Source organism: Narcine bancroftii, chromosome 5, assembly GCF_036971445.1.
Source record: "Narcine bancroftii isolate sNarBan1 chromosome 5, sNarBan1.hap1, whole genome shotgun sequence".
Classification (NCBI taxonomy): Eukaryota; Metazoa; Chordata; class Chondrichthyes; order Torpediniformes; family Narcinidae; genus Narcine; species Narcine bancroftii.
In genome coordinates, this window is record NC_091473.1 from 253,462,916 (window position 1) to 253,490,231 (window position 27,316).

A 27,316-nucleotide genomic window follows, 5' to 3' on the forward strand; every position below is an offset into this window, starting at 1 on the left:
TGTACTCAGCCTTCTGGTTTGTCCTTCCAAAGTGCATCACCTCATACAGATTATGTAGATTGAAATCCATCTGCCACTTCTCTGTCCAACTCTAAATCCTGTCTACATACTCTTGTAACCTTCGACAGCCTTCAGCTCCATCCACAACTCCTCTAACCTTTGTCCAGACAAAGGAAACAACCTGTCAGCATTGTTCCCTGAATTTGGTAAAGATTCCATTATTGGAACGTAATACGTCATTTAGAATATAACATTTGTGAAAACCTTTAACTTAATCTATGGTAAGGAAAACAGAGAGTTGCCACTTTGTCCAGTGCCCCTCACAGAAATGAGGCCCCAGTGAGGAACAAACTCATGACCCCTGGTTGACAAGACCAGTGCTCTAACCACTGAGCTATTGGAGCCTCTGGTTGGTATTGGCCAACCTTGCACCAACCTACACAAATTTGTAGGGATTAATTTTCCCTACAAATTAATCTGGTGCATCTAAGTGCATGGTCTTCAAGATAAAGTGAATGGTCACAGACTACTCATAGATTTAAGTTCAGAGGGTAATTTTTAAAAAAACAGACACAGCAGGGTAACAGACTAATTCGGCCCTACAAGTCCATGCCACCCAATTTACACCCTATTAACCTACAACCCAGTGCATTTTTGAAGGGTGGGAGGAAGCCGGAGACCCCAGGGAAATCCCCCACAGACACGGGGAGAACACAAACTCCTTACAGACAGCCCAGGGCCCAATCACTGGCGCTGTAAAGGCATTGCACTAACCACTACACCAACCCTGCCACCCTAATGTTTTTGTAATATTTTAACATTATTTTAATAATAACGTGAGGGCAATGCTTTTCGTAAATCTGTGGGCTGCTGGCAACTGCAGTCAAAGGACTCACACCAGGCCGAGGACTGGTCGAAGGGGTAACAGGAATTGGAATCAGGAGATGAGAGGCTGCTGGTGGCTTCCTGGTCACATCGGTGGGGGGGGGGGGGGGGGGGGGGGGGTGCATCTGTCGCTCGGGTCATGGATGGTTTGGACTGAAGGCTGCATGAGCGCTGGAGGCGAATCCACAGACACTCAATGACTCTGGCGGGGGGTTTGGGGGGAAGACACACTTTTATTTTTCTTCCTCTGGCTGTAAGGGGTGCCGGGCAATGTTTGCTGACAGCGAATCTTTGTCTGCCTTATGGCAGACAACAGGAAATTTCGTGCGAAATCACATTTTATTCATTACATGAAAATAAAATGAACAAAACAGAAATGGGGGAGGAACTCAGCAGGTCTCGCGACACCCATTGGAGGTAAAGATATATTACTGACATTTTGGGCCTGAGCCCTTCTTTAGGGTAAAAGTAAACTGCAGACAGGCACCTAATTAAAAGGAGGAGTCCAGACCCACAGACAAAATGAACATGCTCGCTGCTCCCCATTCGCATAGAAATCTCTTCTCAGGTGACGTTTCTCACTCAGAGGTAGGGCCAGATTAAGGCCAACTAATGTCCTAAGCACAGCCCAACAATGGTTCCCCCCCACCCCAACCCTTCCATTGTCTAACTGGCAAGACATTAACATTCGATAAGTGCTGAATGTGAAATAACAGATTAAATATTCTGTTTTCTTCTTGGTCGAGTCCCACATCTACATTAAATACAACTTGTATATGGATTTTAAAAATTTTTTGTGGGGGCCTTCTTTTTGTAGGGCCCTAGTTCAGCTGCACCATGGAAAATCCAGCACTGGGAAAAACTCTGTGGTGCCCCCTTTTCATGGTCCCCGAAGCTCGTGCTTATTTTGCTTAATGGTCAATCCAGGCCTGTTCAGAGAGCAGTTCATATCTGGAATGAGCTGCCAGAGGAAGCTGTGGATGTAGATGATTCCTTCGGTGAGTGAATCAAGGACAAGGGGACACCGTCTTAAAATTAGAAGTTATCCACTCAAAACAGAGATGAGGAAGAACTTCTCTAGTCAGGGGGTCGTGGATCTGTGGAACTCACTACCGCACACAGAGGTGGGGGCCAGATCACTGGGAGAGTTTAAGCGGGAAATTGATAAGTATCTAATTGGTCGGGGTATCCGGGGATGTGGGGAAAAGGCTGGCAATTGGAACTAGGTGTGAGTATAGTTCAGCTTAGGGTAGAGTCGCGGAACAGTCTCGATGGGCCAAGTGGCCTACTTCTGTTCCTTTATCTTGTGATTGTGTGATCTTGTGAACCAATCAGGACCAATTGATGTTTTGGGCAGAAATACTGTATGGACAGGAAGGGTTTTTGAAGGGGTATGGGCCAAATGCAGGAGTTTCCCAGAATGCCCACTTGGTCAGCATGGATGTTGGGCCGAAGGGCCTGTTCCATGCTGTTGAGAGTCAGAGAGTGGATATTTGGATGTTTCCAATGATGGGAAAATCCAGAACCCGGGGCCATGGTTTGAGGATAATAGGCAAACCATTTAGGACCGAGATGAGGAGGAATTTCTTGACCCAGAGGGTGGTGAATCTGTGGAATTCATTGCCACAGAGGGCAGTAGAGGCAGGTTCATTAAATCTATTTAAGAGGGAATTAGATCTATTTCTTCAGTATAAGGGTATTAAAGGTTATGGAGAGAAGGCGGGGACGGGGTACTGAACTTTAAGATCAGCCATGATCTCGTTGAATGGCGGAGCAGGCTCGAAGGGTCAAATGACCTACTCCTGCTCCTGTCTTCTATGTTTCTATAATGGAGAGAGATGGGAGCCATGCGGAAAGAGGATGGCATACTCTCCAATCATTCTGCCTGAGGCGCAAATTTAGAGGTACCACCACACTGCACTGATAAATAAATCCCAGGAGGCTGGCTTATCTCTACATTATCCAAAGTACACTTGACTTCTGCCTGAGGCGATTATAAAAGTTGTTGAAAGTTGGAAGGCGAATCTGTCACACACGACAAGGAGTGCACTTGATAAGAACAGCCAAGTAACTGCAGTGCCTTTTTATGGATGGCGAACACTGTGGCTGTACAAGACACTCAGCAATTTCAGGTAACGACCACGCTAGTTCACAAGAATTTTTCAAAGGATGCTTAAACCTGAAGAAATTAATTGGGATGGTTTTATCCTAAGTCATTTTGAAAACAAGTCCAGTCGATTGATGCATATGGGAAAATTAGTCACTTAAACATGCAATGAACGGAGAAAAAAATTAAATGAGCAAACAACATACCAAGCACTTGGCTGCTTCACCCAGTCTTTCCACATCCCTCCAACCCCAACTTCTCGGCCTTGAACCGTCATTTCTTTCACAGATGCTGATGGGATTTGTTGTACATTTCCAGCATTTCATTGCACTAAATCTAATGAGCACTAAAGCTGATTTATTGAATTCCCTGATCCTTTCTGTATTTAGGATTACACATTTTCTCATTAATTTAATAAATTAAACGCCTCCTGTGCAACTCCACCCAATTGAATTGCTGTTTAGATTAATTCCCTTTGGTTACCATCAGTTGAAGTACAGATTGGACCAGATGGAGCCAAAGGGAGGGTGGGGGGGGGGGGTGGGGAAGAGAGAAATAATCCATCAGGGAAATGTATGAGGGAGAGGGTCTCCCCCGTTTGCCAACATCTGGCAGCCATTCCAGATGCGGACCACCCTCTGAGCAAACAAGTTGCCCCTCAGGTCCCTCTTTGTCTTAAACCTGTGGCCTCTAGTTCTAGAGCTGGGACAAAGACCTTCTTATTCACTTAATCTGCACCTCAAGTTCAGCTGCCCATCCACGTCTTTTTGGGTGGGAGAGGCCAGGTGTTTGCAAGGCATTGGGATTAAGGTATTTTAACTGTATACACTGCACACAGCTAGGCCAACAATTTGAGAATAACGATTCTGTTACTTGGCTGAACCTATGAAAAGCCCATTTGCTGCTGCTCAGACGACTCTGGATCATTTCATTTTTCCCTCTCGCATCCTGTTACAGAGCTTCTCCAATCCCCCTGCATTTTAAACAATATTCATCGCTCCATTTCCCAGTTCAGATGACAGGTAATTTAATCGGAAACTTTTGCACCTTCCCCTCTCTCAAATACTTGGGCCCAGACTTAAGCATTTACAAAATTCCAGGTGATATTTACACTCTCTTCAACATTTTGCTCATTGACAAAACTTATTCGGAACAATTGATCAACCCCACAGCCACTCAATATCTGCAGGACAAAGATTAGGTGGCAAAGTGATACCATTTTCACAGAGACTTTAATCTCCAAGCAGAGTGGGCAAATCGTTTCGGCCAAATTTGTTCGGGGACGTATTAATACAATACACATGGGATAATTTCTTGGAACAATGCGTCATCAAGCCAACGGGGAGTTTTTTGGATCCTGCTTTGCATAATAAGGTGAGGTTAATTACCAATGTCACATGAAGGAATCCTCAAGGGAAAACAGATATTAATGCTATGGAATTTTGTATGCTGTTTGAGAAAAATAATTCAGTCAAAGCCAATAGCATCATTATTACTCATTATGATTATATAGATGTTGACTAGGAGATTGGAAAATTAGATTTAAAAGATTGTCCACAGATAAACAATGATGAGCATTTAAAGTAAAATTTCCTGTGCCCAATCTACCAGGAAATAGAACATCAGCATAAAAATTGATCTAGTCCTTAAAATCGCCTGGTATCTGGCATCTCTGGGATTGGTAGGTGCCGAATAAGTGAATTTTCCAGTTGCCTGAGATTGTGTGTTGCATGATTGGCGGGGTGAACCAATTTTAAACTTCCATATTTTTGACCTATTTGTTTTCCACAATTTTTTTTTTGTCGGTTGCTTGAATTCTGGGTAACAGGTGTTTTTACTGTATTCCTCAATAGGATGAGAGTAAATGAAGAGCCTTATAACTTTGCTGATTGTCAACAATTGAAGAGTTTAAGGAAATGCAGGCTCCATGAGGGGGAAGATGAATTGAAATTAGTTTAGGACAGTACTCCCCAAACATTTTCTTTCTACTCACACACCTCCTTAACCAATCCCTTACTAACCACAGAGCATCTCTGGCATCCTATGTCACAAGTGCTCGGTGGTTAGCAAGGGATTGGTTAAGGTGACGTGTCAGTAGAATAAAAAATGGCTTAGGAAGTTGCGTCACATGCACCTTACCTTCTACTGGAGAAGTCTTTAATCTTCGGCAGATGTCCTGGACATCACCGTAAGTTTCGTGGATTTTATTGACGGCTTCTCCGGATCGTAGTTCCATGAGGGAACGCAGATCTCCAACTGTGCAGCCAAATTCACCCTCATGGCTGCCCTCTGCAAAGGAATTGCCAGGGTGGTGGCCTGAAGCATTATTAGTCATTTTTGTCCTCGGAAATTAAGACGCGCAAGTAGAAGTTTGGAAATATCCACGGTAGGGACCAACCAGTCAACCAAGGTTCGCAGATTTTGGATTGGTTTTGTGTTTCTTGGTAGCAACAAAACCATCAGCAGAGGTGAACTTCCCCAAATGAAGATATCTTAAGCATGTCCATGTTACAGGAACACCAGGCTAGCAGTAACCAAAGAGCTTCTGCACTTCCATTCTTTGTACCAAGAAGCTTCTGAGGAAAGTCTGAAAGAAAGAGTGAAACAGGTTAGTAAAACACGAAAGTCAGCAGACACCCTGGTTGAAGCAAAACCACAATGCTGGAGAAACTCAATGAACTTTATATAGCAAAGCTAAAGATACAGAACCAACATTTTGGGCTTGAGCCCTTCATCAAGGTACAGGTACGAAGGGGGTGAAGGTTAATTCTGTATCTTTAGCTTCGCTATATAAAGGTCACTCTTTGACCTGCTGAGTTTCTCCAGTATTGTGTTTTTTTTACTTTAGTGAAACATGTTAAGATTGTTGACAGGTTGCTCTTTAGAGACAACGCGAGGTTGAACACTTGAGAAATACAAGCACGAGCCTTCTGCAAGAACACAAGAAACAGCAATAGGATAGGCCATCCAGCCCGTCGAGCCTGCTCCACCATTCACTGAGATCACGACTGATCTGGCCGTGGACTCAGCTCCACCTACCTGCTTATTCCCCATGATTCCCTTACTGTGTCTTAAACGTGGCCCCTGGAACCCACTTTCCCCTTCCGCAAGATCAAGGCTTCTTTGCAAATCAGGCAGCGTCTGTGGAAAGCAAAAGACGGTCAACGTTTTGGGTTGGAAAACCTTTCATCAGTAATACTCCTAATGAAGGGTGTTCAAACCCAAATGTCAACTCATGAAGCACCAGCCAGTCCAGAGCACCCTGAAGATGGTCTCATCAGAGATTTGTAGAGCTGCAACATGACCTCTGGACTCTTGAACTCAATCCCTCAACTAATGAAGCCCAGCGTCTCATAGACCTTCTTAACTATCCTATCAACCTTGAGAGAGGTATGGATTTTGACCCCCAAGGTGCCTGTTCTTCCACACTGTTAAGTATCCGATCATTAACCCTCCACTCAGGTTTGACCTTCCAAAATGCATCAAGGTTGTGACATTTACATTTAAAAAAAAAACACAAAGCAATGCTGGAGGAACTCAGCTGGTCTCGCAGCGTCCATATGTGAAAATATATCACTGACGTTTCAGGCCTGAGCCCTCCTTCAAGATATAAGCAAAAAGTAGGCAAGCATCTTAATTAAAGACTGGAGAAAGGTTCGGGGGGGGGGGGGAGGAGTTCAGACCAAGAGCCAATGGGCATTAATTGGATATGACAAGAGGAAAGGATTTTGTACGCTGTGAGACCGGCTGAGTTCCTCCAGCATTTTTACAAAAATTTCAGCGTCTGCAGTCTTCCATGTTTCACTCCATGATAGTTACAGAAACATGATTCGAGACGAGCGTAAATGCTGAAAGGAAAATAATGTTTTTTCCCTCTCTAGCTCCACCAGCTCAATTGCTTAAGCCCTTTGTTCTCTTCCAGTTTATCATTTGCCAAAACGAACAAGCTGGTTTAAATACGATGAAAGAAACTTGTAATGTTTGCCAGGCAGCTGCATTATTTAATGCAACACCAACAACTCAGAAGGAAACCTGGTTTGAGAAAGAATTTGTGGGTGTAGCACAGACAGGACATGCCAGCCATTCGCAGAGAACTGGAATTAAGCAGCTTCTGCAACTGAATGGAAAAGGCTTGGAAGATATGCGGCCCAAAAGCAGGCTTGTGGCAATTTTAGATGCACCATCACGATTGGAACACAAGTTCAACGTTTGTCGCGATTGGAACACAAGTTCAACGTTCGTCGCGATTGGAACACAAGTTCAACGTTCGTCGCGATTGGAACACAAGTTCAACGTTCGTCGCGATTGGAACACAAGTTCAACGTTCGTCGCGATTGGAACACAAGTTCAACGTTCGTCGCGATTGGAACACAAGTTCAACGTTCGTCGCGATTGGAACACAAGTTCAACGTTCGTCGCGATTGGAACACAAGTTCAACGTTCGTCGCGATTGGAACACAAGTTCAACGTTCGTCGCGATTGGAACACAAGTTCAACGTTCGTCGCGATTGGAACACAAGTTCAACGTTCGTCGCGATTGGAACACAAGTTCAACGTTCGTCGCGATTGGAACACAAGTTCAACGTTCGTCGCGATTGGAACACAAGTTCAACGTTCGTCGCGATTGGAACACAAGTTCAACGTTCGTCGCGATTGGAACACAAGTTCAACGTTCGTCGCGATTGGAACACAAGTTCAACGTTCGTCGCGATTGGAACACAAGTTCAACGTTCGTCGCGATTGGAACACAAGTTCAACGTTCGTCGCGATTGGAACACAAGTTCAACGTTCGTCGCGATTAGAACACAAGTTCAACGTTTGTCGCGATTGGAACACAAGTTCAATGTTCATCGCAATACAATTCAAAATTGAAGTGGCCACAGCACAATCTTCTAAAGAATTCAGAGATCGTAATACTGACTGATGCCCCTACCACCTGACAGTGGCCATCTTAGCGCAATGCTATTACAGCGCCAGCGACCTGGGATTTAATCTGGCACTGTCTGCAAGGAGTTTGCACATTCTCCCTGTGACCTGTGTGGGTTTCCTCCGGGTATCAAAGTTCAAAGTCAACCTTTTGATTTATTGTCTGAGTACATACATGACATCACATATAGCCCCGAGATTCTTTTTTAAAAAAGTAAAATGCTGGAGAAACCCAGCTGGTCAAACAGTGCACTTTATGAAGCAAAGATTTGGGCTTGAGCCCTTCATCAAGATACCTTGATGAAAGGTGAAGCCCAAAACGTTGGTTCTCTATCACAAAGTCCACAGTTTGACCTGCTGAGTTTTTCCAGCATCGTGTTTTTACGTCAACCACGGTGGTTTTACTCCTGAGATTCTTTTCCCTGTGGGCCAGGCAGAATATCTACTTATCAGTGGTGCAAAAAATTGTACTTGCCTAAACTGTTGAGAGAAACAAAAGCAAACAACATATAAACAAACTGACTGCAATTCAGAAAATAAATATTCAGTAAAATTTATGTACGTGGTAAGAGTCCTGAAAGGAGCAAGGGATTGCTTAAGGTGGGATGTGGGTGGGAAGACAAAGTTTGAAAACTACTGTTTTAATCATCCCTCATTGACTCGTTATGTGCACGGTTTCATAACTCCAAAGGAAATGACCATTTTTCTCAAGCAAAATGTTTCAGTAACAATTGGGTCTAGAGCAGTGATTCTCAACCTTCCCTTCCCACTCACATCCCACCTTAAGCAATCCCTTACTAATCACAGAGAACCAATGGCCTAGGGATTAAAGTGGGATGTGGGTGGGAAGGAAAAGGTTGAGAACCACTGCTCTGCTGCATCCTTGAGCAGAGAATTCCACAGATTCAATCCTCTCTGGATTCCTCCTTAGCTCCATGTCCCATATATTTTTGTTTAATTTTAGAGATACAGCACAGTAACAGGGCCTTCCAGCCAACGAGCCTTTCCTGCCCAATTAACCTCCAAACCACGAATGTTTTTGGAGGGTGGGAGGAAACTGGATCACCCAGGAGAAACCTACACAGACACGGGAGAATGAACCAACTCCTTACAGACAGCACGGTTTACGAACCGCTGTAATAGCGCTAAGTGCTATGCTATGCTAATTCTGCCACCCTAAACCTGAGGCCATGTTAATATCAACGATCTCGATGATAATATGGAGGCCTATGGCCTGGGTGCAGGTCAGTGGGACTGGACAAAAAAATGGTTTGGCACCACTGTGCTGTAAAGTTATACAGTTTTATGTTCCCCACTTCGAACTGCAGTCCAAATTCAGGCAAATGGGACAAGCCCAGAATGCCAACTTGGTCAGCACTGACATGCTGGGCTGAAGGGCCTGTTTTTGTGCTGTATGGCTCCTCGAAACAGCAAGAGGACTTTCACCACACGGACTCCAATGGTTCAAAACTTGCCACTGCCTTTTCAAATTGAGCAGAAATGGGCGATAAATGTCAACTTCTGAACAATACTCAAAACCACGTTATATATAAAAATAACTGACAAAGAAATGGAAAGGTTATTGTTCAGTGATAATAAATCTCTAACTGCAGTTTTGGACGCAATAACTGCAGCATTATAGCCACAACACAGAAAGCACTTTGGCTCTTCTAATCTGTGCCGAAACATTATTCTGCCATGTCCCACCTTCTCCTGTACCTAGACCAATCTGCTCCTGCCAATGTACCTGTCCTAATTTTCTTAGATGTCAAAATCGAGCCCAGATTCACCAATTCAGCTGGAAGCTCGTTCCACACTCCCATCACCCTCATAGGACGCTACAGCACAGTACAGGTCTTTGGCCCTCAATGTTGCGACACCCCATAACCCCTCCCTAACCCGTAACCCTCTATTTTTCTTCCATCCATGTGGCTGTCTAAGAGTCTCTTCTATGCCCTAGTGTTCCAGCCTTCACCACCAGGCCCCCACCACTCTCTATGTAACTCTCATGTTCCCTTTAAACTTCTCACCTTGCACCCTTAACCCATGTCCTCTCATTTTAATCTCTCCCAACCTTGGTGGAGAAAAAAGACAAGAGATAACTGAAAATACAAGGAACAGCATTTAAAAAAAAAGCACTTTAATTACATTTCTTGCCTCCTTCCCCCTTCTACACAAATAGTAAACAACTCAGGTTTCACTTAGTTAAAATTGTTCCTTCTTATTGGGCAGGTTTTATTCCTGAATTAAAATACATCTCTGTTCTGAAACCTCAAAGCTATATATACACATCGTGAGAAAAAAATCAATGTATCTGAACCAGAACACATTTGAGTTCAACAGCTAAATAAATGAAGCGCTCATCACTTACCACTTTACCCCAACACACCAGCAACTGTTTCTCAAGCCATCAGAACACACAAGACTTCAAACTCTGCCAAAGTTTAACCAATTCCCAGAGAAATAGACAAAAATCTAATTGAACAAATGAAGTTTTCTACAGTCGAGCCACATCGTGCTTAGCACAATGCAAAAGGTTCTCTGCGAGCAGTCCAAGACCTCTCTAACATTCATTAGGTATGCAAGGAGAACAATTTACATGGTGCAGGTCATTGGGACTAGGCAAAAAAAAAAGACTAGAACGGCTGAAGGGGCCTGCTTCTGTGCTGTAATTAGCCCCAAGTATATCATTGTTAAGAAGCCTGATGGCTGCAGGGAAGAAACCGTCTTTAAGCCTGTTGGTGCACATGCTTACACTTGAGCCTTCCTGTCCGGGGGTGTGATGGGCCCGTCAGTTGCCTCTCCCAGGCAGCAGGAGATGTGGATGGAGTCTATGGAGAAAACGGAGATTTGCTGATGCTCTGAGCTGCATTACCCGCCTGCTGCAGCTTCTTCCGATCTTCAGCAGAGCAGCTCCCGTCGCTCGCCGTGTTGCACCCAGTACGGTACACCTGAGTGTGGTAGATACCTACTTTGTAAGGAAGGGGTGAAAATTTTCAGGGGGGAGGGCATAATCTTATTGAAAGTGGAAAAGCCAAGCAGCTGCCTGCTGACACAAAGAGGGACATCTTCATTCAGGGACTGGCTGACCTTGGCAATTCTTTATCCTGGAGTGATAGGGAAGCTCTTTCAAAGGAGAGATGATGGAGTTCAGGATAGTGGGGGGGGGAAATAAATCAAGGGGTATGCCAAGTTTCAGAATTAGAATTTACTGTCACGTACACATCACTGAGTTCACCGCTGTTCCTGCTGTGTCCGCATGGGCTTTCCCCTGGCGCTCTGATTTCCTTCCATCCTTCAAGATGTGTGGGATTGTAGGTTAATTTGCTGCCCTTCTCTTGTACGTTTCTGAGAGTTAAACTTTATCGTTGGTTGTTATGTCTATCTCTTTCATAATGGACTAATTCTCACAAGCCCATGTTCCCACTTCACCAGTGTAATGGGCTCGTGGGCCAGAAGGGCCCGTAACTGGGCTGCAGGCCCAATTTAAAATTTAATTTGAAACCATGAGCGTAATTCCCGAAATGATTTGCGACTAAAAGAAACTTCCCATTTTTCAATAATGAATTTTGACTAATTAACGTATCTTCAAGGGACAGGAGATGATGTGCTGGCAATAAACTCAACTGGGATGAATATTTCCACCCCCCCCCCACATTATTTTATTTTTGCACAAGTTTAAGCACCGTTATGTATCTCCTCTCTGCTCTATTGGGAACAGCTCCTCCCGTATTTATTTTAAATTCCACATCAGATCCCCTCTCCACCTTCATCTGTCTCAAAGAGAACAACCTCCCTTCTCCCCAATTCCAGCCCAATAACATCCCCCCCCCCCCCCCCCCACCTCAACATTTCTGGGAAACATTCAGATGTGTCAAAAGCAACACTTAAAAACAATACAAACAGGGAAATTCAACCATCAATCAGCTGAGGTCTGGGCTTATCCTTCAAGTGCATCTTAAAGCAGTGCAGACAGCAGGTGGAACACAGAAATGGATCCCCGATGCCAACTGCTCAGCCAAAGCAGCGAGCTCACACGCAAGGGGCCGGAGGCAGAGTCAATGACCGGGAACGTCCCCTGGCATCAGCGGCAGATTCACCCATTCTGGAGGCAGTCTCGACACTGCTGCTCCCTGGCCACCTGTCTCGATTTATTATAGCCTCCCTGTGCACCGAAATAAAATTAGAGTTCCTCACTCTTGGACAGAATCTACTCCCTCCCTCCCTCCCTGTTACCGTAACCACCCACACACAGCAGCAATTTCCACCTCAGCTCAGGGAGGCTAAACTTCAAAACCCAAAAACCAACCTACAAGTGTAAAACTGCCCAATGCCCTCAGAGAATCGACTGCGGACTGGGTTTCCCTCAGAATAAAACAGGTGGCATTTCCCCAAAATAAAATGCCACCTTAAAATTTCAAAAATGCAATTACATCTGGTCAGGGATCTTTCACAATCTTCCCCGAGCGATCTCCAATTTGGGAGTGGGAATGTCCACTGGAAACTACTCATGAAAAGGAGAAACGTGCTCATTTCCTTTGTTAGCACAGACTTGGGAATGTGCTTGCAATATAGAAACATGATCTTGTGAGAATGGGAGAGGCCACAGAGCACATTATGATGAAACAGCAACTGATCCCCGTTCAATAAAGTTCAATTCTCAGAGACATGCAAGAGCAGCGTGGCAACTCTGTCAACACCATATATATTTTTTTAAAAAATCAGTGAACCAGGTCCTGCAAATAGCTTTGCCCTAAACAAGACCTCTCAGTCTCCAGTCCTTCTGCTGCTCACACAGACCCAGGAAGAGGCGGGGGGGAGGAAAACGCGAGTTTGCCTGCCCATCTGCTCGGTCTGAGGATTTGTTTAGGTTTGCGCAGTCAGCCATGGGAACGGAGAGGCTGGTCTCAGCTGCCTGGCCCGATGACCGGGTCAGGAAAACCAGACTGCTATTCCCTCCACCCCCCACAACAATGACAGAGACCCACAGGCGTGACAGCAATTTGAGTACACGCCATTCCTTTGGAAAAATAATCCTTCATATTCTAATGGGGTAGGGGCTGGTGGGAACCTCGAATGCATTCACTGATCTTGATGACTGCTGTGAGTGTTCTAGAGGACCTTTGTTCTCCTAGATAAGTACATTAAGATAATGGAAGCACTTATTAACATGGATTATAATGCGCCACCATTACCCCTCGCAGATTAACCGCAAGTTAAACGGATTCCTTCAGTTTTCTTTCATCTGATCCCAATCTAACTGTTTAATCAAGGAGCCCAGTTGCCAGAAGAAAGCAGGGGGGGAAAAAAAGGAGACATTCCTGAGCCCAATAACATTAGCTGGTGCCTCAGGGTGAGCGACAACATCATTTAATGCCCACTGTTCCCATCAACTCTTTACTTACCCCTGTACATGTTTCTTCTCTCTCCACCCTTCCTAAAGGCCTCTTTCCCACCCCCCCCACACCTTCTGTCCAAGATCACCTCCAGCACCCCCCCCCCCCACCCTCCTCTATGCACACAATTTTACCTTTAGTGCAACTCTGCTGCCATGCCAGTGATATGGGTTAAAATCCCGCGCTGCCTGTAAGGGATTTATACGTTCTCCCCATCTCTCTGAGTTTTCCTGGGGGTGGAGGGGGAGAGGAGGGCTTCACATTCCTCCCACCCTTCAAAACATACTGGAGGTGTAGGTCAATTGGGCTGAAAGGGCCCGTTATCGTGCAGTAGGTCTGCATTCAAATATACACATCTGGATGCAAAGTACTTCTTTGCCTGTGAAACGATGGAGCTCCTGGAAGGAGCAAGACAGGCACTATAGAAATGAAAATGGCAGGGGGCCGTCTCCAGTTGAGCCATCGCCAGCTACGGGTCATGGACTACAATTCCAAGTTAATCTGAAACCAAGTCACTTCTCATGTCCCACTCTAAGTTTGGAAGTTGACAGATCACCCCAGATGCAGCAGCATGAACTGTTTTTGTGTGTGATCGAGTCAGATGTGGGAAAACTGCATTACAGATATTAAATGTCTGAAGAGATTTTCTGAACAATGTACTGTATAAAATTTATTTTGAAACATCTTATTTTATAACCAGTGCATGTCTACCAATAAAAGACTTCCAGAGTGAATGAATTACTCCAGTCATCTCATGTTGTGACAATATGAACAATTCTTCATCTGTTATTGATTGTTGAACTGTTTATGGTCACGTGCTGAACGAAATACAGTAAAACGCATTGTTAACCGTTTACTACCAGTGTCCTGAAGCACAACAGTGAAAATGGCACCAATTGCTCTGGACAACAATTCTCTCTTCCTTCCCCCCACTGCCCCCTGCCAAAAGGTTTGCCTCCTGGAAAGAAACTGGGAATAATGACAGCTTCAAGTTGAACACAAGATCATTTCAGACTTTCTTTATCACGTAGGAAGTTGGAGAAACATTTAATTAACTTTCATTGAATTGAGTTTAATCGCATAACGAGGCTGACACGTCGCGTTAGTTCAACTGACCCAAAAATGTTTTACTGCTGATTTTCGTTTGTACTCAGCATCTGATGCCTCTCATGTCAGTGTCCAACAATAGTCAGCCAGTGTTGACGGATTCCAGTTGCTTTGATACCGCATTTCCACGGTCACAATGTTTCGGTGAATCCTTTCACCATATCTTTCAATGACTGCACCAAGATTAGCAGGGAAGACATCCAAGTGCAAGCTCAGAAAATGAATGTTGCGCTTCATGGATTTGTAGGCTCGGTCAACTTAAAATATGGGAAAAATCACAAAAATAGGTTGTAGCTAAAAAACCAGTACGCAATACGGAAATTTTAAAGGTGATTTTCAAGAACAGGAACCCCAAATTTATAAGATACACCCAAAAGTGTTCAGGAAGCAAAATCTTCATTGTCTAGTGTATTGAACCAAAATTTCCTTCCACTGCATTTGAGACAAGTATTTTGTAGAAATTCATTGGGTTTAAACAAAAATCACTCAGCTCTGAAGTTTCCCATTGAATCGAAGGCACATAAGACTTTGCAATAAATCATAACTAAAAACTATCAACTTTCCCATTGGGAGCAGGGGCCAAGAAAAAAGATTAAGAGGGTGTGACAGTAGAATGGTGGAGATCTGATTTATTGGCAGAGGGACACACACGAAATCACATACAACCCTGAGATTCTTTTTCCTGGAGGCCAGGCAGAATCACACTTATTGGTAGTGCAAACAAAAACATGAAAACAAATTTAAAAAACTGTAAACAGATAATGAATGGAAACAAACTGTCTGTGCAATACAAGGAGAATGAAAAAAGTCAATAAAGTGCACGCAAGCCCCTGACTCAATCTGAGGGTGGAGGGAGAGCAGCTGTTCCTGAACCTGGTGGTGCGAGTCTTGTGGCTCCGATCCCTCTTTCCTGACGGCAGCAGCGAGAAGGGCACGTGTGCCGGGTGGGGTGGATCCTTGATGATGGGTGCTACTCTCCGATGGGAGCGATCATCAAGGATCTACACCACCTAGCTGCCAGCAAGGAAGGCAAGTTACCCCACTCTTCTTGGACACCGACCGGTATGATCGACATTTGTTTGAAACAGATGGGTACCACGCCCTGCTGGAGTGAGATATTCAAGATTTCAGTGAATACATTGGTAAGTTGGTCAGCACAGATTTTTAATACTCAGCCAAGAACTACATCTGGGCCAAATGCTTTCCTCAGATTTACTCTGTTGAAGGCAGCTGATCTAGAGACAAGTTCAAATTCCACCACAGTATTTGGGGAGCTTAAATAAAGTAAGTTAAATAAATTTAAATTAATCTGGAATAAAATGTGAACATTAGTATTCATCACATTCATGGTTACAAATAATGAAGTCTCTCAGATTAACCAATACCCTTGAGGCAAGGAATTCAGTTCCAAGCTTATTGAGTATCTCTGAAATGCTTTCCATCGAATCATACACCACAGTACAGGCCCTTCAGCCCATCCTGCCCATGCTGCCATCCTCAGCTAGTCTTATTTGCCATCACTTGGTCCATAGCCTTCTCAGCTCCTCCTAGCCACAATATAGCTGCCCAAATTTATATTTGTACCCACTTTTCCAGCTTCCTCTGGTAGCTCCTTTGAGATACGGAAAGTTGCCCCTCAAGTCCCTCTCACCTTAAAGCTGTTCCCGCCATACATCATAATACACCAATAGCCCCATCGGCCATTCCAGTCCAAATTTTTTTCAATCTTTTTCACATCCCACTTTAAGTAATCCCTATGCCACAGGTGCTCTGTGATTAGTAAGGGATTGCTTAAAGTGGGATGTGGGTGGAAAGAAAGAGTTTCAAAATCACTGTTTTAATCGTCCCTCATTGACTCGTTATGTGCACGGTTTCAGATATCCAAGGAAATGGGCCAATGGCAAATTTCTCAATCAAAATAGTTCAGTAACAATTTGGTCTAGAGCAGTGATTCTCAACCTTCCCTTCCCACTCACAATCCACTTTAAGCCATCCCCTACTAATCACAGAGCACCGATGGCCAAGGAATTACTTAAAGTGGGATGTGAGTGGAAAGAAAAAGGTTGAGAACCACTGGCCTACCCCCACTAACCTGCACCCAGTCCATAAACCTCCATGCATCCCCCATCCATGTAAAGGAAACCACTTTAACCAGTAACATTGACACCCAAAGCGTAAAAAAGTGTTCACTCTAGAATGTGATCTTGGAACTATTTTAATTTCCAGATCTGATACTGGAAATTTTGGATAGTTATTGGGTGTAGAAACATTTACCTCCTCCCCCCCAACCCCCACGCCACAGAAGAACAAGCACACGAGGTGACATTTCAAGGTTAGAGCCAACTTCAGTTACTTGACCTTCATCTTGCAGCTCCTGATGTCATCTGAACTGGCAGATCAGGTTACCATCTTCTCAGATCCTCTCACATATCCATTCTGCTCTATTTCTAGACCGTGCATTTTAGCCAGTGACCATCCTTCTCAGTTTCTCTCCACAATGAATTTATTAATACTGCAGATACCCTAAAGCAACTCCAATAGCTCATTCTGTGAGGGCCAGGGAGCTCAGCTCATGATAGCCCAGCTCATGATAGCCCTTCCAAAACAAACCCCATCAGAAGTCTCCACCTCACCTGCAAGGCAAGGTCCATGTTGGTGGGGACAGTCTCCAAGTGAATCCCTAAAAGGACTACAGATGTTGGAAAATGGGAACAAAAACAGAACAAGGTGCTGGAAACAAGCAGCTTCTGTAGAACAAGATTTAACATTTATGCTTCAGATTAAAAGATCCTTGATCAAGTCATAGGTCTAAGATCAGCAAGTTTGGAGATGTTGTGGACAGCAAAGGTTGTCAAAGCTTGCAGAGGGATCTGGACCAGCTGGAAAAATGGCCGATGGAATTTAATGCAGATATGTGTGAGGTGTTGCATTTTGGAAGGACAAACCAAGAAAGGACACACGTGGTAAATGGTAGGGGACTGGAGTGAGGTAGAACAGAGGGATCTGGGAATACAGATACATAATTCCCTGAAAGTGGTGTCACAGGTGGATAGGGTTGTAAAGAGAACTTTTGGCATGCTGGCCTTCATAAATCAAAGTCCAGGAGTTGGGATGTTATGGTAAAATTGTATAAAACATTGGTGAGGCCAAATTTGGAGGATTGTGTGCAGTTTTGGTCACTCCACTACAGGAAATATATCAATAAGAGAAGGTTCACTAGGATATTTCTGGGACTTCAGGAATGGAGTTGCAAGGAAAGGTTAAACAGGTTAGGAATTAATCCCTGGAGCGTAGAAGAATGAGGGGAGATTTGATAGAGGTATTTAAAATTATGAGGGGGGGTGGACAGAGTAAATGTAAGTCAGCTTTTTCCACTGAGGGGAGGTGAGATACAAACCAGAGGACGTGGATTAAGAGTGAAAGGGGAAAGGTTGAGAGGGTGGGGTATGGAACGAACTGGCAGCTGAAATGGTGAATGCAGGCTCAATTTTAACATTGAAGAAAAATTTGGACAGGTACATGGATGGGAGAGGTATGGAGGGCTACAGACTGGGTGTAGGGGTCAGTGGGACTAGGCAGAAAAGTAGTTCAGAGTAGAAGGGCCTGTTTTCTGTTATCTAATGTCCTATGAGATTGAAGAGGAACCTGAGCAACATTTTCACTCAGAGAGAGGCCCGTATCCAGAACGAGCTGGTAGAGAAAGTGGTAGAGGTAGCAATGATTGCAACACAGACAGATACATATGGAAGGGTTTAGCAGTACAAGGGCAAAATGCGGGGTGGCCATATCAACTTGGTTAGCATGGATGAGCTGCACTGAAGGGCCTGTTCGGTGGTGTCAGACTTTAAATGTTAACACATTCTCTCTCCTCAGATGCTGTCTGTCTGGACCAAGGCTTCTACTATTTTCTGTTGAAGGGAAAAATCCAGGAAAGGGACGGACGTGTAAAGACCGAAGGTGGTCGTTATCCAGGGAGGGCTGGTCGATTCGGGATTGCAGGCCCTGGAGGCCAGCTTTGCCCCACATGTGGGAAAACCATCAGGAGTTTTAGTATCAGGCCATTTTCTTTCCCTCAAACTGCTTCTCATTTCTCAAAAAGACAACTTCCAGCTTTGCTATAACGTCAATATTTTGTTGCATTTTCCCCAGCACCTTTCGCTGTTTTCCGAAGTGAAAACTTGAAGAACAAATCGACTACTGCACAAAAAGGATCGTTTAGGAGATGTGAAATATAGAAACAAAGCCCCAAAAATCCAGCAATACTCACAACAAATAAAGTTTCCAACAAGTCAAACTGTACAAATAAAAGAGAAGTAAAACACAGAAGTCTGCAGGCACTGCGGTTAAAAGTTAGCTGGTCAAACAGTGTATTCAAAGTTATGAGGGGGGAAATAGACAGTAAATGGAGATGGGCTCTTTTCCCTGAGGAGAGGTGAGATACAAACCAGAGGACACGGGTTAAGAGTGAAAGGAGAAAAGTTTAGGGGGAACCATGAAAGGGAACTTCTTCACACAGAGAGTGGTGGGAGTGTGGAATGAGCTGTCAGCTGAAGTGGGGGAACGTGGGTACAATTTAAACATTTAAGAAGAATTTGGATAGGTATGTGGATGGGAGGGGTATGGACTGGGTGCAGGCCAATGGGACTAGGCGGAATAAAGTGGTTCGGCGCAGGCTAGAAGGGCCTGTTTCTGTGCTGTAGTGTTCTATGGTTCAAAGTAGCATCCGTGGAGGGAAGTGAACAACAGCAAATCAAACCTAAGGAAGTAAAATATGAAAATCTGCCAACACTGTGATGAAGGGTTCAAGCCCGAAACGGCGGTTATGTATTTTTACCTTTGCTATATAATGGGACTCTGTTTGGCCTGCTGAGTTTCTCCAGCATTATGTTTTTAAAGTTTCCAACAATCCCACTGAACAAACAGTGTTTGAAAGGAGGAGCATCATTCCTCCAAACACTGGCTTGAACTCGTTTGCAACACCCAAGTTTACACCAGTAACCATTACGAATTCCACCCCCCTCCGTCCTCTTGCCCATTTGGCCCACAACATCTGACCTGACTCTGATGCCAATCTAACCCCATCTGCTGACACATGGTCGATAAACAACCCCCCCCCCCCCCCCCACCATTCCATGTCTGTTCCAGCTAAGAGGCACTTAGCTCGATTGGAGGTTCCATTTTGTTTGAAGTTGTATCCAACTGCCTATTTAATGGGTTACTTCCATTTAATTGTCTTTAATTTGGTTCAACTAAATTAGAAATCTTGTATGCCCAAAATATAGAGAATCCAGTAATTATGCAAAGAAAATTAAAAGGGGCTAACATTCAATCACCACAGCTTCCATTTATTGTTAGAGAAAATTACAAGGACAGCGAGTTTGTAAGAAAATTACCCTTCCACCACCGCGGCCTCTTGCAGAGGACAAAGTGCAGCGACACAAGGAATTAAGTTCAAGTTTACAGTTGTCTGACAGGACATTTATAACCAGACGAAACAGTGCTTCTCCGGACCACAATACATACACACAACGCACAGCACATAATAACCCGTATATTCGTATACATAAAGATACAAATTCAGTAAAAAGCCCCGTTATCAGGAATTCGAGCAAAAGAAATAAAACGCAGAAAATAAATAGGTCAAAAAAAAACAAAGTTCGGTGACACACAAGCAATCTCAAGCAACCAGAAAATTCACTTACCTGGAATCTACTAATCCCTATAGGTGCCAAATACCAGGCGTTTTACTTAAATATTTTGGAAGAATTACGCAGTTACAGGATACTGTTCATCAATCTCACAGGCTGCGGGAAGAAGCCATTTCCTAGCCTGGCAGTCCTAATTTTGAGGCACCTGCATCTCCTTCCTGATGGTAGTGTGTCAAAGATACTGAGTGCTGAATGGAAAGGGTCCTCAGAAGCAACTCCTCTAGAAATTTAGAGCAAGGAGAATGACCCACCGAGCTTGTATCCCAACCAAGAACTCCCAACCAGCCCCCTATCCTTGCTTACACTAACCAGCAATGGCCCAAAGCAGAGAATGCTCAGGAGATCCAAAACCTCTGAAGGAATTCTACTCAATGTTGGTCTTAAATGTCTAACCATCTATCGCACCCACAACCCTTGTTCTCAACTCACCAGCTGCAGGGAACAGAGTCTTGGAATCCCGCCCCCAACCCCCACAGTCTCAGACTCAACGTGAACACTTCTCATTGGCGAACCTCTCCACAAATGATGAACTTAGATGCAAACATTTCCTATGGTTCCCACAGTTACTATCCTTCATTTTGAACAACTCTTTGGGCACATCCCAAGGACAGGAAATCAAATCTCTCCCATTTTAAAAAACAAAGATATTTACTTACAGGCAACTAGCTAAACCACCCAGGTATTATTAGGTTTACAATAGTGATATGCATCCACACAATTCTTAAATAAACACAATACACATCATCTTAGCAGTTACCGAATGCATTTTGCAAAGTTCAAGGCGAGGACTGTTCATATTTTCTTTTGTGATTCAGTTCCAAAATGAGAGAGCAAATTTTAACCCTTTTTCATTTGAGCCATCATTTAAATTTTATTTATGGCATGGTCAAAGACAAATCTGACCATTTAAGCCTGTGCCACCCAATTACACCCAAATTAACCCTGTACGTTTTGAAGGGTGGGAGGAAAGTGAAGGAAACCCAAGCAGACAAACTCCTTACAGACAGCGCCGGATTCAAACCTGGGACTCTATAATCATGTTGATCTAACTGCTACGCCAACCACGCCGTGTGTCGGAAGGAAAATAACTTTGGGTTAAGGAAGGATTTATGTTTGATGGCCAGTGTGATCTCAGTAGATCAGTGGTTCACACTCACATACCACCTATGACATGGGATGCCTTAGGTGGTCCGCGGATAGTAAAGGATAACTTAAGGTGGTGCACGAGTGGAAAAAGGTTGAGATCCATTGCAGTAGATGAAAGAGCCCGTTACTGTGTCTGCGACTACGAATTACCACCGACTTGGGAGAAGTTCACGCAAAAATATCAGACATCAATCCAATTTAGCACCATTAGTTTGGGTATCTTGAAGCAGTTTAAAATTAAATAAAAATCACCCTCCAGCAGCTAATTAAGTTTCAAGGTTTCCTTTCTTGCCATGTAATAAATTAAATATTTTAAATTTAGACATACCACACGGAAACAGGCCATTTCAGCCCATGAACCCGTGCTGGCCAATTATGGTAAGTTTCGAATGGTAGGAGGAAACTGGAGGCCCCAGGGAAAAACCGCGCAGACACAGGGAGAACGACCCAACTCCTTACAGACAACACGGGATTCAAATCCCGGTCTCTGGTGCTGCAAAGGCGTTGCGCTGACCGCTACGCTAACTGTGCCGCCCGCCCCAAGCTTCTGCCTGCCATCACTCTTACACCACGAGGGAAAGAGAAGCAAAAGGGAGTCAATGAGTGTCCATGGATTCACCTCCAGCACTCCCACATTGCAATGGTGCTCATCACAGAGCTGCACAAATGTAAGAGATAACCTGTTAGTTGGCTCGCAGAAGAACCTTTCTCTCTGTACTGAGCATGTGACAAACAACCTCAGGTGAGGAACAGAAAAGTTAGGAGCTGGAGTGGACCACTCAGCTCCAAACCCTGCTGTTCCCAAACAGTAAGATGAGAGTTGATCGACTTACCATCCCTGTCTCCCCATGGGTAACCTCCCACTTCCTGGTTGATCCAAAACTTACCCACCTCTGCCATGAAAATATTCTACTGTGCTTTGAGGAAGAGATTGCCAAAGACTTAATCCTCTGTGAACAAATTCTGTCCTACAGAATTTAAAATGTGGAGTTAGACCTCCAGATTCTTCACAGCCATCTGTCTACACTCATCACCAAGTTGCATGCATCAAGATTCCACTGTCATGTAATAGATCAGAACATGTAATATTACACAGAAGACAAAGAGTCGCCATTAGCGTTGCCCAACGCAGTACAAGGGAAAGAGAAGCAAAAGAGAGTCCCTTCGGAGCCACTGTGATCGTGGCTTCGTCTCCAGCGCCCCCCCCCCCCAACAACCACACAGAGGGGGCCACACAGGCTGCAGGCGATTACAAGATCTTTGTGGTATTTGAATGACTGGAGGGGATTCCCAACTTTTCTTTGGCTATGCCCCACCCCACCGCAGGACTCTGCTCAAAGTTTATGGGCCCCCTTCCCTGAGAAGGAGCCACAATTAGCAAGTTTCTTCTGTACTTTTCTCCTACTGACTACATCAAAGACCAAAAAATTAATTCAGTCCAAGCCCCCTTTAAATGTGGTGTGGTTCACTTTAGGGGGAGGGGGCATAAGGCTCAGGTTGAGAACAGCTGATCTAAATCTAATCTTTCTCACTTTTAGATAAACTTCATGCCACAGGAACAAGAAAGCAGTAGGCAATTTGATTGCGACATTTTGCAGAAGAGACAAGGATGACTGATGAGGGCATTGCAGCAGACAATGTTTACGTGGACTTCAGCAAAATGTTGGAGAAGGTTCCTCATCATAAGCTGATCCAGAAGATAAAGTCACATGGGATGCAAGGCAAGTTGGTAAACTGGAAAGCTCGTAATGGTAATGGTAGAGGGTGTTTTACTGTCTGGAGGTCTGGGACAAGTGGTGCTCTCTAGCCAGATGGCATTAACATCGACTTTTCTGATTTCTGCTAACCTGCTCTTTCTTCCTTCCACCCCCCTCCCCCATCAGCACTCCACCCCCTTCCCTCTCTAATCACCCAGCCATCCCTCCTCCCCTTGATCGTTGCGGTGCCCTCCCTCCCTTCTCCATCTATCACCTCCTGCTTTCTAGACTCCACCTCCCCCTTATTCTTGCATTCGGCCACCTGCTGACTTTTAAATACCTTGATGAAGGTCTCAAGCCTTAAATGTCAGTGGTGGAAATTCCGGAGGATAATGTGATGGATGAGGAGGCTGGTGGGGTGGTAGGTGAGGACCAGGGGAATCCTGTGTTTGTTACGCCCGAACTCACTTGATGAAAGACCATTTTCTTCCTTAAGGGGATCTGCCACGATCTCTTTGTGAAATAATTCAGATTTTAGAGTTCAGTCTGTTGCCTCCGAGTCTAGACAAGCCTGCATCTCAGAACTATTGGACTGGTGAAGGCCGGCAGAAGCAAAACAAGTGGTAATCAGGGATGATCCAAATTCACCTCCTGTCATCCCAAGACCTTGGATTGGTAACAATAGTCTCCTGAACCCCTCGTGAGCAAGAGGTTAGCATTAGTGTTGAAAGTCAAGGCAGTAACCAAGTGGTTAATACTCCTGACTACAACTCCAGAAGCTGCAAGGTTCATTCACAGATCAGAGCTTCAATCTCGTGCAGTCACAAGACTCGCACCCCCAGGTTCAGGAACAGCTGCTCCCCGTCCACCATCAGACCCCTCAATGACAAATTCAATGAGGGATCAGTTTAAGGACTCTTACTTTGCACTTTATTTGTTAGTGAAGATTTATTTTCTGTTTTGCACGGTTTGTTTGCATTTCTTTCTTTGTTTACACATCTCTCCAGAAGTGCATGGCTGGCATAATGCCTTTACAGCGTCTATACTGTCTGTAAGGAGTTTGTATGTTCTCCCCATATCTGCGAGGGTTTTCCCCAGGTGCTTTGGTTTCCTCCCACCGTTTGAAACGTATCGGGGTGCCAGTTAATTGAGTGTAATTGTCGGCACGGGCTCGTGGGCTGAAATGGCCTGTAGCGTGCTGTATGTCTAAAAAAAATTTTTAAATCAGTTGTACACATGTCTTTTCTTGAGTTCATGTTTTTTGCATGAACAACAAGGATCACCTCGAAAACAGAAATTCATACATACAGTTGCTCTTCAACTACAGCTTGGCCTTCAACGCCATTATTCCCTCAGTGCTGGTCAAGAAGCTCCAAACTCTGGGACTCTGTACCCCCCCCCCCCCCCCCTGCAACTGGATCTTTGACTTTCTCATCAAAAGACCACAGTCAGTACGAATTGGAAACAATGTCTCCTCCTCACTGATCATCAACAAGGATGCCTGCTTAGCCCACTGCTCTACTCATCATACACTGTGTGGCCAGGTCCAATTCCATCTACATGTTTGCTGATTGCACCACAGTTGTTGGCAGAATCACAAATGGCAACGAGGAAGTGTACAGGAGAGAGATAGATCAGCTCGGTGAATGGTGTAATGACAACAACCTTGCGCTCAACGTCAGCAAAACCAAGGAGGTGATTGTGGACTTAAGAAAGAAGTTAGGGGAACACGAACCAGTCCTCATCGAGGTCTCAATAGCAGAGAGGGTCCAGAACTTCAAATTCCAGGGGGGTCAACATTTCAGGGGATCTTTTCTGGAGCCTTCAGCAGCTATACTTTGTGAGGTGTCTGAGGAGATTTGGTATGTACCAAAGACTTGTAAACTTCTACAGGTGGACCATGGATAGCATTCTGGCTGGTTGCATCACTGCCTGGTATAGAGGCACCAATTCTCAGGACAAGAATAAACTCCAGAAAGTTCTTAATTCAACCTGTGACATCATAGGCACCAGACTTCACTCCATCGAGGACATCAACATGAGGCAGGGTCTTAAAAAAGCAGCCTTTATGCTTAAAGACTCCACCACCCAGGCCGTGCCCTCTTCACTCTGCTATTATTGGGGAGAGGGTACAGAAGCCTAAAGACGAGCACCCAGTGGCACAAGGATGGCTTCTTCCCCTCCTCCATCAGATTCCTGAATGATCAATGAACCAAAGACACGGCCTCACTCTTCATGCTCTATTATTATTTTTTTTTATTGTAATGTCTTAAGACGGTTATAATATGTATATTTTGCCCTGTGACGCTGCCGCAAAACACCGAATTTCATGACTCGTTCATGTCAATAAATCCCGATTCCAAGTAAAAATTCTGCTTGGCCAACAGGAAATAGAACCTGACAATAAATCTGAACTTTGATTTGGACTATACAAAGAGTCTAAAAGAGATACAGTATAGAAACAGGACTTTTAGCCTAGTCTGTGCTGGCCATCAACCACCCATCCGACATTAATCCCATCTCCGAAGGTAATGAATTACAGTCAGTGAACAATCAAGTTAAGGTTCTCAGAGTTAAAGTAGGTATCAGCGAGAGGCTCAATGACTGAGGGATTCGCTCAGGCTGGGCCCAACTTGCAGTCGGGGGACTTGCTCAGGCTGCTGGAGAGCCAGGGGACACAGAGGGCAAGAAGGGCCTCGGGCACTGAAGGCTTCCTGACCACGTCAGAGGTTTGGATCTGGATGGCCGATGGATCGAACAGGAGTCTGTGTGGGTGCAGAAGTGCTGGAGGTGAATCCACAGGCACTTGGTGTCTCTGAAGGGACACTTTTTCTTGTACTGTCAGAGGCGCAGGCGACACTAATTGTAATTCTCTGCCCGACAACAGGCACAAGGCAATTTTGCGTAATATTACATGTTCCGTGCTATTACATGACAATAGAGGAATTTTAAATCTTGAACCATTTTGTGCACTGCCCTCCAGTTAAGTGTTTGAGAATATTTATATCACAGTACAGCTTTGCACTGTACCATGGTTCTCTCAATACAAGTTCCAAGTAAAAACAAAGATCTTTATTACTTCAATTGGAAACATGCCACAGCTTAATGGGTTTCAACTAATTTCCAAATTCTTAATCTTGAGAGACTAATTTAAAGGAACGTTAAAAAATGAATGCACATTGCCTTAAAATTATAAAGGTCAGTATTTATATCCAACACCACAAACCAAAACTACACTTTTATCTTTAGTGTGGCAACAAAGCAAAAAAAGGAAGGTTTAAAAATAACGCGCAAAATTACTGACGGAACAAATTTGGTCCAATTTTCCATTCGTACCAATATAGTCTGGTATTAAGTATTTCCAACTAACTCTCAACAAAAATCACATGATGTGTTGTGGGAGGGAGAAAGGAGAGAGAGGGAAGTGTGGAAACAGTAAATGCCCTTTTTTTTTAAAAATAATCTCTTATTGCTTCTCTTTCTCGAATTGTAAGGGATGTTGGGCGACCCTAACGGCGACTCTGTCTGCGTTGTAGAAGGCAATTCAGGATTTATTGTCATGAACAAGTCAAGAAATTTGGTGTTTTGCAGCAGCGTTACAGGGCGAACATTCATATTATAACTATCTTATTACTATATAAAAAAAATAAAAATAATTGTGCACGAAAAGAGTCTGTGGTTCATGGATCATTCAGGAATCTGATGGCGGAGGGGAAGAAGCTGTCCTTGTGCCGCTGAATGCTCGTCTTCAGGCTCCTGGACCTTTTCCCAGATGGTAACAGAGTGAAGAGGACATGGCCTGGGTGGTGGGGGACCTTGAGGATAGAGGCTGCTTTTTTAAGAACCTGCCTCTTGTAGATGTCCTCGATTGAGTGAAGTCAGGTGGCAGGTCAAATTAACAACCCTCTGGAGTTTTTTTCTTCTCCTGAGAGTTTAGTCCCGAGAGTTGGCGCCTCCGTACCAGGCACTGATGCAACCATCCAAAATGCTCTCCATGGTCCACCTGTAGACATTTACGAGAGTTTTTGGTGATGTGCCAAATCTCCTCAAACACCTCACCAAGTATAGCCACTGGTGAGCCTTCTTCGTGATTGCATCAATGTGGAGGCTCCAGGAATTTGAAGTTCTTGACCTTCTCCACTACTGAGGCCTCCTCTGCCATTAGATTTCCTGAATGGGCCACGAATCAGACTCTCCCTCACTTTTCTCTTCTTCTGCACCAATTAAAAAAAAAAATATATATATATTGTATTTGGAAATATAATCTACAGCAACTTTTCCTCATGTAATGCAAAATAATGGTTTGCAAAACAACATATTTCATAATAATTCTGAGCGAGTTCA

The 27,316-nt window shown here is 44.3% G+C and overlaps 1 protein-coding gene across 6 annotated transcripts in view; it reads right to left on the reverse strand.

Annotated features, from left to right (window-relative positions):
* LOC138765221 (plasma membrane calcium-transporting ATPase 1-like) overlaps positions 1 to 27,316 on the reverse strand; it is a 249,628-nt gene that overhangs the window by 148,024 nt on the left and 74,288 nt on the right. For all 6 annotated transcript variants that reach the window (XM_069942198.1, XM_069942200.1, XM_069942199.1 and 3 more), the window contains exon 2: positions 5,132 to 5,579. In XM_069942198.1, the coding sequence (XP_069798299.1) occupies positions 5,132 to 5,327 (196 nt within the window). In that variant the 5' untranslated portion in view covers positions 5,328 to 5,579. The remainder of the gene's footprint in view (positions 1 to 5,131; positions 5,580 to 27,316) is intronic.